The sequence below is a fragment of the Parasteatoda tepidariorum genome, unplaced genomic scaffold, assembly GCF_043381705.1.
Source record: "Parasteatoda tepidariorum isolate YZ-2023 unplaced genomic scaffold, CAS_Ptep_4.0 HiC_scaffold_440, whole genome shotgun sequence".
Taxonomy (NCBI): Eukaryota; Metazoa; Arthropoda; class Arachnida; order Araneae; family Theridiidae; genus Parasteatoda; species Parasteatoda tepidariorum.
In genome coordinates, this window is record NW_027261764.1 from 13404 (window position 1) to 25404 (window position 12001).

Genomic DNA, 12001 nt, shown 5'->3' on the forward strand with positions numbered 1-12001 from the left:
CTTTCGTTCTAAATAAGTTTCGCAAAGAAAAAATTGGCGTCATTTCCGACATCCGCAAAGCATTCCTTCAAATAAGCGTGTCCCCTTCTGATAGAGATTTTCTTCGCTTTCTTTGGTGGGAAGATTTTGAAAAACGCAAAATTAAGATATACAAACATTGCAGAGTGGTATTCGGCCTAACATCGAGTTCGTTTTTGCTCATGGCAACAATTTATCACCATTTGGATAAAATGAAGGAAACTGAAAATGATATCGCTGTGAAATTTAAAGATGCATTTTACGTTGACAATGTAGTGACAAGCGTTGAAAACAAATGGGAATTAGAGCGATTTTCAAAGACAGCTTGTCAAATTATGTCTCAAGCAGGGTTTGAGCTTACGGGTTGGGTTTCTTCCTCACAGGGTGAAAAACAAAATCAAGATTTGAAAGAATATAGATATTCTCCTGTTCTAGGACTGTTATGGCAACCCAATTTAGATACAATAGCATGTGATATTTGCGGCGTCACAACTGAAGTACATAACAAATGTACGAAACGGCAACTTTTGTTGATTTCACAAAAAGTATTTGACCCAATCGGTTTTACCGCACCCGTGACGCTCATTCCAAAGCTTCTAATGCAAAGAGCGTGGAAAAATGATAAGCTGGGATGGGATCATAAACTTCCATCTGAAATAGTGGAGGAATTTAAAAACTGGCTATCCAGCTTAGGATTTTTGAAAATAATTCAAATTCCGCGTTATTTTGGAGGATTAATTAATAAATCAAATACTACTATTCACATGTTTAGTGACGCTAGTGGGAAAGCCTTCGCGGTGTGCGTATTTTTGCGAATTGAATGCGAAAAAAAAGTTCAAATTAAATTAGTGCAGGCAAAATCACGTGTCGCTCCTCAAAAAAAGGATCCCATCACCAAAATCAAAATGTCTATTCCAAAATTAGAATTTTTAGCTGCACTGATAGGTACTCGTCTTGTTCAGACAGTCAAGACTTCATTAAACATTTCTGATATCGAAACCTTCTATTGGACTGACTCTAAAGTGGTTCTTTGTTGGATCAAAAATCCCGGAGAATGGAAAACTTTTGTGAACAACCGAATACAAGAAATTCACTTGAACTCATCTAAAGAACATTGGTGTTATATCCCATCTCAAATGAATGCAGCGGACATCGCGTCTCGTGGGTGCAACGCACAAACTCTTTTCAGTCTTCGTTGGTGGGAGGGTCACACATGATTAAAAAATCGAGACTCTTGGCCAAACACTTACAATGCTGATTTCTCAGATGCTTTAGAACTTGCTACCTTGGAGAAAAAACCTACAGTTTCGACGAATCTTTCGTTAGGTAATTCCGAACCTAATTTTTTCGCATGGACTAAGCGAATTTCGAAATTTTCTACAATTGTTCGAATTTTGGCCTATGTTAAACGATTTATCTTCAATGCTAAATCAGTAGTAAATAAACAGAATGAATCCCTCTTGAATGGAAAGTTAAAAGAAGAAGAGCTCACTAAATCTGAGCTTTTCATACAAAATGACTCATTTGGGAAAGATCGTCGACTGATACCTCCCAATTTCATCATTTACCGCGACTCTAGTGGTCTTCTAAGAGTTGAGACAAAACTTATCTCGACTGGTGATGGTGATTTTTTTCAGACGTCCCATCCTTTTGCCAGACAGGAATGAACTAGTTTTCAAACTCATCGAAGAGACTCATCGGACCTACAGCCATGTAGGTGTACAAACACTTGTCACAACCCTTCGTGAAAAGTACTGGATTTTGCGATCAAGAAAAACCGTTCGATCAGTTGTTTCCAAATGTGTAATTTGCCAAAGATTTAAATCCAAATCTGCTACAACGATGTTTGCTCCTCTTCCAGAAGAATATCAGCAGTGTTCGAAACAACTGGAGTTGATTTAGCTGGCCCTTTAGTTTTGCGAAATCGTGACAAAGTTTGGATTGCAATCTTCACGTGTACCGTGCGGTACATTTCGAACTTGTTTCGGACATCTCCACGCAAAGTTTTCTTCTCTCATTGAGACGATTCATTTCACGTCGAGGTCGAGTAAAATCAACCTATTCAGATAGTGGCACACACTTTGTTGGTGCAAACAACGAACTGAAAAGTATAGACTGGAATGTCATCATTGCTCACTCAGATTTGAAAAAAATCTCCTGGCATTTCAACCCACCTACCGCTGCTTGGTGGGAGAGGGTGGTAAGAATGTTGAAGGAATTGTTGAGACGGAATTTAGGAAAAGCGTGTCTTAACTACGAAGAACTGTACACCGTTGTGTGTGAATGTGAAGCTCTACCTAATAGTAGACCTCTTACTTACCTCTCCGAAGAACCATCAGATCTAGTGCCATTAACTCCTTCTCTCTTTTTACAGGATCAGACTGAATTTTGTGTTGATGATCACGATCAGAATGATATGCAGAATCTTCGCAAACGCGCGAAACACCTTCACTCCATTAAGCAAAAACTAAAAACACGTTTCTATAAAGAATATAATTCGCTCCTTAAGCAATCCAGACACTCTCATCAATCCCCACTTGAAGTGGGAGATCTAATCAGTTCAGATAATAAAAAACGTGTTGATTGGCCTCTAGCCAAAGTAATTGAAATTTATAAAGGACGTGATGGTGTTTCCCGAGTTGCGAAGGTTAAGACTCAAAATGGTGAAATAGTTCGACCATTTCAACGATTATTTCGTTTAGAAACAACAGGTATTGTAAGTAAAACTCTAAGATCAACAGTCAAACCTGTTAAGCTGTAATCTTCAATTTTGTATTATACTTTAAAATTTTTTGTCCTTTTCTATATATATTTTATGTATTTGCAATAATTTTATTTCATATTTCTAAACTTAATACTTTAACTTTTATTTAAAATTTTTGATAATTTTAACCTTTTGCGGTTGGAGGATGTTGCATCTTCCTTCCATTAAATAAAATTTTTACCTTGCGATAGATGGCGCAGTGTGCGCATCTGTAAGGATACATAGCTTTTCTCTTCAGTCTTTTGTTTGTTGTCGTTTCGTTAAGTTTAAATAAAAAACACTAAAAAATATTGGCTTGCACTGATTCATTTCAAACCAATAGCCAAAAAGATCCCGAGATACAACAAATACGAATCAGAATGAATATGGGTTTTATTCATCATTTGTATTGTGCTGCCACAAACAATGTCGGTTAACAAAAGGAAGTGTTGGCAATACATTAGTCACGTACTTGAAATTCGAATTTGTTCAATCGCCGTAGAACTCTCAATTACGCATTTACTTCGTAACAAATTTCATCTAATGAGGCAATGAAAACTTCTCGTTTGCAAGAGCATTTCCAAGAAATTCATCCTGACAAATAAAATAACGATTTGTCATTTTTCACAAAATCAAGGGCATCTTCTGCCTCAGGCACACTAGCAACCTCATCACAAAAATGTGACGATGTTTTGATAGCCTCTTATATTATATCAAATTTAATTGCTAATTTTAGGAATCTTTCATACCATCGGCGAAGAGTTGATACTGTCGGCTGGCTAGGAAATTTCAGAAACAGTTTTACACAATCCAGCCGCATCTAATGTAATCAAAATTATCTTATTAAGCAACGATTACAGTGCGGCGATGAACTGATGAGATAGCTGAAGACGTTGAAGTTTCCTTATGCGAACTTTTGATATCCAAAGAATTTTTCCTACAAGTTGATGAGTCAACTTTGCCAAGTAATGAGGCTTTACTGGTGGTTTGCGTCCGGTTTGTGAAGGAAGGAAAAATTATCCAAGAAATGCTTTTTGCAAGAAGCTTGATTGAGGATACCAAAGATGAATCTGTTTTTAATACTGACAAAGATTACTTTGAATAGAAAAACATTCCTCTTGGGAATATCATGTCTGTTGCCACTGATAAACCTTCTGCAATGATGGATGGGTTTATCATCTTTTTGAACAGGTAGGTACCATATATTTTAGCTGCTCGCTGCGTAATTCACAGACAGCATTTAGTTTTAAAAAATATCAGTGATAGTTTGTTTGAATCATTGCAATAGGTCGAGCTCTGCTGTGAACAAAATTCGCAGTAATGCTCTGAACGATCGATTATTCAGAAGCTGTGTAAAAAAATGAATTCAATCATTTTCTACTACACTATGAGATCCACTGGCTTTCCTAAGGGGCCTGTCTCAATTGGTTTTAGAATATTTTCGACTCCGTGCTTGAGTTCCTCGAAGACAGAGATGTAGCTCTGAGAGACGGATTACTAGAATTTAAGATAGGCGTTGTATATATGACTGATTTATTTCCAAAGTTTATTAGTGTTAATTCAAAACTTCGAGGTGACGAGCTCAATTTTATCACTACAAAACCAGTCTGCCATTCTAAAAAAAACTCATTTTGTGGAAGCGGAATTTCGGTCGGAATTAGTTCAGCCAACTTCCAATCTTATCGGATCTTAAAAAAGAATGATGAAATTCCCTCTGATATTAAAGAATATTGTCAACACTATGAGTCTTTTCACTTGGACCGTTTCATAGATTTTTGTCCCTGAAAATCCCTAAGGGGTTATAAGCCCTTTCGTGACGATTGAAACAGCAGAGTTCAGAATTCAAGAGGAATTGGTCGAACTTTCAACTAAGGAAACTTTGAAATAGTGATCAGCTCACAGAATTTTGACTTCAAGGTAACATAGGTCGCTTCTACCCTAGACTGTAGACTATCTTCGAAAATTTTTTAATTGCTTTCCCTTCCTCCTACCTTGTCAAACAAAATTCAGTGTTGTGATGGAACTAGTCGCAAAAAAGAAGAAACGAGGAAACATCTTCACCTCACGAAATAAATTGAACCGATCGTTAAGAAACTGGCTCTGAACCTTCAAGCACAATCATCTCACTGACATAGTTGTGTGATTGTTCCGTTTATACTATTTTTTAGAGTAAAAAAATATTTTTTAGGCGTTATGAATTATCTAATTAGAGAAAAAATGACTTTTTTTTAACCATAGGTTTCTTTGTTGTAGTTTTTTTCGTTACCGTATTTATTTTGATTATAACAAACAGACTGCGATTACCTGCCGGAAGAAAAGTATCCACCCATACAGCACATTGACTTCGTTATGACATCCTAAAGTTGTCATCTTTAGAATTCTGTGACTTCCAGAGGAAGTCCTACATTTACCGCTAAATGTCCTACGGATGTCATCTGCGTGTTAGAATGTTCCACCTGCAGATATCTTAATGATGTCATAACTAGGACAGTTTTAGGATACCTTTAGAACGCTTTAGGATGGCATTAGGACAAAGAAAGACTATAGTTTAGCAAGGATTTAGATAACTTATATGAGGTATGTCGGAACAGGTATGATAGTAATAGGATGGTGTCTTATTTTGGATATAAATTTCATCTCTGAAATTTTTATTAATATTGGTGACTTAAATACTTTGTAAAAAGGTTTTTCTTTTAAATTTACTGAATTAGAGGTTAGAAAAATGTTTTCTAAATGAAAAAAAGGGTGATAGTTTTTAAATTGTATTACACTCTATCTCGATTGGCATTACTAATTCTCCTAGAAAAATGGGCTATTCCTCAACTATTTTTTTTAGGAAAATTAATAAAGCAAAAGGAAGTAAAACAGTAAAAAAACAAACGTATCTAAAGAAAAGAATAATATATAATTTTAATCCAAAAATGTGCAAGTTTATTGGATTTCACATTTCTATTGTTTGGAATAAAAACTTGACCATTATTAAAAATTCTAATTAAATGTACCCTTCAAACACCAAGCAAGGTTATAAGTCTCTCACTTAGTGTTAGTTTTCCTCAAAGAATATTTCTAATTTAATTATGAGCCTTGTTGAATCTTTCGTGAACCTTGTAATTTACGATTGCTCATATTGTTTAATGTAGTAGATATATTAAAGATCTCATAATAAAATAATGAATAATTTTCTTTTTAACGTTGCTCATTAAGCTTACCCGTCTGCGAATCGGACACACCAGACTGACCCATCTACATTTGTTGTTTGGTGAACCACCTCCTCAATGTAACACTTGTGATGTTTTTCTTTCGATTCACCATATTTTAATCACTTGCCCGTATTTTAACAGACATCGTCTTGCCTTTTTTGGCAGTTCTATTTTATCTATGGGAGATTTGTTAGGTGACTCTCATCATCCGAACATTTTTGCATTTTTACGTGCTATTGGCATTTTAAATTGTATATTCTGTTCATGAATTTATTCATTTTTAGAAGGATATTCTTACTTTTATAATATTTTACTGTGTTTTAACTTTGACGTGATTTTATTCCACTATTACCGTTGATTGTTTGTATATGATTTTATCAATTTTTAATTATATTTAGTAAAATAAGTATGCACTTCAATTTTGACATGTATAAACATATTGTTTGGCGCAGCATGTCCACATTTGGATTTTGTGCCATTAAACTCTACATTCAATCAATTTTAACGTTGCTCTTAATACTGAGAACTTTGGATTAATATTTAAATTATTCGTATTATCAATTGAAACTATTCAATTGGCAAATATTTTTTTTTGTACATTCCTCTGCAAAATTTACTAAAAAAATATTTTACATAGTTTAAATGAAGTTGTGATTATTTTATCAAAAACTCAACATAGATGTTTATGGATCACATCCTTTATTGTGTCAATGATGCAATTTTAAAAAACGAAAAAAACTAGATAATTATCTGCTTTTATGTACAAACTAAAGCAGCTGTTGGCATGTTTTACTACAGAATTGTTAGCTGAAGGCATACTTAAATCAGTATTTTGTGAAGATATAAAAAATGATAACGTGTTTTAAGGATTTATGTATTTTTTGCAGCATAAATTTCATGTATGCAAATAAATATGAGAATTGAAAAAAAAAACAATGTTAGAGTCACATATGTAAAACTTTTATTTATACAATTATTTCTTTAATTTTCTTTCAGAGTACAATCTTCTTTCTTTAGCATGGTGCAACCAGCCTTTAATAACATTTTCAACTTCATTCACTTTAGTGTTTGTAAAAACACTGTGAACAGCCTCTAAAACATAACAAAAAGAAAACCTAAACAAGCCAGTAGGTAGTTTTATGAATAATTATGAGATTTAAAAGGTATCTAAAAATAAATTAGTAGAAGCCCAAATTTCTGTCACTCTCAGGACAGGAGATACGTAAGGAAAATGGTATCGGGTGACCTTAAGCTGCTTTTTTAATTAGGACTAAAATCACTCTAAATAAAAATGACTAGTTTTTTTAATTGCCCATCATACGTAACAGTATACTAGTTCACGAAAAATAAAATGATTTGATAAACATGTTTGATTCATTGTCACAAGAATAATCTAGTAACATCAACTGTAATAATGATAAAGCTGTTAGTACAAACACATGTAACAATAATCAGAATATTTTAAAGTGCAAGTCAAAAGAAGAGTTGGATAACTGAAGTACCATATGATTACCGTACTACTGTGACTGGAAAAGAAGATGGCGATACTAATAAAAAGATTATTTCAAACAATTACACACTTTATACTGTGTTTGGAATAATTTATAAGCTCATTGAAAATTCATGGAATACTAAAATTATAGTATATTGAAAAGTAAAAAAAAAAGCTATTTATAGATGTTTATTTGAAAACTAAATTTAATAATAATACCATTTAAATGGGTATAGATACTTTTAGTAATTAAGATTCATTTTCTAGAAAGATAACTTTAGCAACACAAATTTTAACTATATACTGAAAGCTACTAATGGAATAAATAAATATATATATAAACAGAGATTAAATATTACCAATAATTGCGTCTGACACTCTGCAACCAAAAAATCTTTTTTTTTCCTTTATTGCCCACCCAGCTGTACAGTTCAGCAACCTCATCAGGCATGATGTGACGAAGCGCTCGTCTTGTGTGGTCTTTGAAATCGGTTCCACCAAGACTTTGCAATCTAGCAGACTACAAGAAGAAAAATAACTATTAAAATTAAAAAAATCAATCACCTTATACCTTATGTTTAGAAAATAATTTATATATTCATTATACTAAAAATACTTAAAAGCAAATTTGCTGGTTATATATTAAGTTATAAATTTGTTAAATGAAGTTTTGTAAAAACTCTCCGCTCGAATTTTTATCATTGGGGAGAAAATTTTCTTAAACTTTAAATGCTAGAGAAAATATGATCATATAAAAGTTTTCACTTTTAGCTTAAAAAATTAATTACCAATTCAGCCTTCAATTTTAAATTATCCAGCAAAGAATTAAGCTTCACAAAGTCACCGTCACATTTCACTGGAATTACAAGGTCAAATCTTTGATGTATTGAGGGTGTAGCTGAAAAAAATGCACGAAGGTTACTAATAAATTCAAGATGAAGTGTCTCAATTCAAAATAAACTTGATATCATGATCTACTAAGAAAAAAAATTAATATTGATGAATATTATCAAAGATTATATTTAAAAGCATTCTTTAACAATTTTTCAAACTAAGTCATCTAATTTATGGGGAATTCAATAAATATAATATGCAGAAATTAAGTACGGAAATAAAATGAAAAAAAGTATCTGAAACGAATAAGAAATTATACAAATAACAATATTTTAAAAAAGCGACATGTAAATGATACAATTATTAAAAATTTATTTTAAAGGAAGCAAAATTTCATTTTGAAAATAGCTTATCGTAAATATCAACTGCATAAAAAGATTATGCAGTTATCTTTATCTCTATGCAATTTGGGTTATAAGAAACTCGTGCATGGAAATAGTGAACCATACTATTACGAGAATCTATCTTTTGTAGAATAAGTTCTAACATTTCTCCTTGAACCTTCTGGGTGTGCTTAATAAGTTTAATTTCACGCAAAAGGGACCGTAGAACACCTATTAAAAAAAAAATAACATATTTTAAAAATTAAACTGTTTTTCTTTTACAGGGTGCGTAGCCAAATCTTTGAATTAAAAATAAGCCCTTTTTAAAAATCTTTCAAGTACTTTACAAAAATTTTCAAGCACTCAAAAAATTCATATTCAAACAATGATATTATTGAAAAATAAAAACTTTTTATAAACAGTTTTAGCATTTAAAAAAAAAACTCAAAAAGAAACGGGCGTAAATCGAAACAATCAGTACTTTCCCACATCACCGAGTGAATTCAACTTGACCCTGAACTCAGAACAAAAGTACCCTTACCCCCTACGTCAAAAAAGTGTTAGAAGTAAAATAAAATAAATAAGAATAAAATTAAAATAAATTAAAACGAAAAACATTTCACGAGGATCTGATATTCTCCATCCGAATTGGAGCACTCGGGCTTCGGTTTCAAGTGTACGCACATGCGCAAGTCATAACGTGGGTACGACATGAAGTCCGCGTGAATGATTGCGTAGCAAACACCCCATTTTTTCGTGAAATGCACGGGATCCACCAGATATCACTGAAGGAAAAAAAATTATCCATGAAAAAAAAGCACCTTCAAAAGCTTTTAAAAACGAAATCCCCCCAAAAAAGCACTTTTAAGTACTTTTTACAAACGCTACTTAAGACTGTAAATGTGTCTTGTACTCTTTGATACATTATGTGACATTTTCCCCTTGGCTTGCTAAGTTTTTATTATATACACATTTTCCTGAAGACATATAGATTATCAAATAATATGGAAGTATGAAGTAGACTTCAATTAAGAGTTGGTTGAAAGAAATAGCATAATTTTCTCTAATTTCTACATTATTATAAGCAAAACAATATTAATGAGGTCTCAAATGATTCACTGTTAACAATGGAAAAATGATTGATAAACTCACCAGTTGAGTTAATAGGAGCCACTGTATTACGAGGGTTGCTATTTATATTTCTGGCCTAATAATAAAAAAACAAATATGTAGGATCGCAATTGGTTTTATTGTTTTTCAAAATATTCTCCATGATGATCAATACACTTTTGCATGCGTTTGAACCAATTTTCAAAGCACTTTTTCCAGTCCGATTGAGGTAACTCCAAAACATGCGTTTTGAATGCATCAACCGCTTCTTCGGGGGTCGAAAATCGTTGTCCACGTAATTTATTTTTGATGTGTGGGAATAAGAAGAAGTCATTGGGTGCCAAATCAGGGCTGTACGGCGGATGACCCATCAGTTCGATCTTTCGCTCCGTCAGAAATGCCTTTGTTTGAGTCGATGTGTGAGAGCTCGCATTGTCATGATGAAGAATGATTCGCCTGTTCTTCTGCTTTTTTCGAATTTCTCCGATGACTTCTGGCAAACAAATGGTCGTGTACCATTCAGAATTGACCGTCCTGCGTTGCTCTAACGCCACTGTTGCCACATGACCGTTAATGCCGAAGAAACAGGCAATCATTTGTTTCGATGTGCTTCTTCCTCGAACAACTTTTGTTGGTTTTGCCTCGTCTTGGAAGACCCATACAGTTGATTGCTGTTTTGTTTCCGGCTCATATGCATAGATCCATGATTCGTCACCTGTGTAGATGTTATACACAGCCTTTGATGTACCTTGAACGTATTTTTCCAACATTTCCTTGCACCAATCGACACGAGCCTTTTTTTTGAGCGTTTGTCAGATAATGCGGGATCCAACGCGAAAAAAATTTTTTTTACGCTCAAATGTTCATGCAATATTTTATTGATGCTAGTCATACTAATGTCCAAAGACGCCTGTATCTCACGGTACGTCACATGACGATCTTGCTTTATCAGTTCACGCACAGTATCGATCTTTTCTGGCACAACAACGGATTTTGGACGACCTGCACGGGATTCGTCCTGGATCGAACATCGACCACGATTAAATTCGTTATGCCAATTTTTTACAGTGCTGTAGGATGACGCTTTATCGCTGAATAAAGAATTAAGCAGTCTTGTCTTGACAATCCACGTCGAAAGTTATGAAAAATAATGGCACGAAAACGTTCACGATTCAATTCCATTTTTTGAAAGAGAAGAACTTTTCAATTTACTGTCAACAACACAAACGAAGCTATAATAGTAAATCGTCTGCTGAATTTATGTTTAAAAATATCAAACTTTCGATTAAAATCGTCTGCGGTCGCCTAGCAACACTTACTGCTGCCAAGGCCAGAAATATAAATAGCAACCCTCGTAGATTGATCCATTGGAGAATCTAGGGAAAAGAAATACAATTAAGTCTTCATTTGTTATTAAAAGTATGATGCAAATTTAGTGCAACAATCAATCAATCTGTTTAAAAAATATATATACCTAAAAATTACATACAGAGCAATGACTAATTAATAGGAACGTTTGAAATATTTCGATTTAATTTTCATTAAAAACTTGTACATTAAAAGCAAAATAATTTTAAGCAGATAAACCTGAAAATAACTACTCACAATGAAGCGAGTCAATGGAGAGATAAAAAAAAGCGGCAGCTAAAATTAAATGACCAATCGGTCCCATCTTTTTTTAAATTACTTTATTTTGCATCCAATTTTCTTGCACTGCCAAGTCATTACTGAAACATTCATTATGGAAGACTATAAACAAAATACACTGGTGTGCAAAACTTGAGCAACAAGTGTTTTTTCGACCACAGCTCCCCAACAAAGTATAAGATAGCCATGAAATTGCATTATAATATGCACATAATTTAGTAGAAAGATTATTTGCATGGAAATTTTAGAAATAAAGCGTCGTAGGTGATGTAAGTGTACGTAAACCTTGTGGGTTGGCGCGTGCAAGTCAAAGCTGTGATAAAAGGATGAAGAGCATCGTAGTTAAAGACATTCGCTGCAATTGCAAGTGATTTGTTTTGTGAAACATGTCTTCAAGAAATCATTTAGACGACTTTACTCGAGGAAGAATGATTGGGAAGCTTGAGGAGGGGCGTAGTGTGACCAGTGTCGCCGAAGAGTTCGGGATCAACAAAAGTGTTGTTTCTCGTGCTTGGAATGCCTTTAAAACTACTGGTACAGCTGTTCGGAAGGTTGGTGGTAGCCTTCCAAGGAA

At 33.7% G+C, this 12001-nt stretch overlaps 2 protein-coding genes across 2 annotated transcripts; both read left to right on the forward strand.

The window, feature by feature from the left end:
- Positions 1-230: 230 nt before the first annotated feature.
- On the forward strand, positions 231-1235 carry LOC107439131 (uncharacterized). The gene has a single exon (XM_016051624.2). It carries the CDS (start codon positions 231-233, stop codon positions 1233-1235), a length of 1005 nt encoding a protein of 334 aa, XP_015907110.2.
- Positions 1236-2224: 989 nt separating this feature from the next.
- LOC139424868 (uncharacterized) lies at positions 2225-2779 on the forward strand. The gene has a single exon (XM_071176923.1). It carries the CDS (start codon positions 2225-2227, stop codon positions 2777-2779), a length of 555 nt encoding a protein of 184 aa, XP_071033024.1.
- The last annotated feature ends 9222 nt before the right edge of the window (positions 2780-12001 follow it).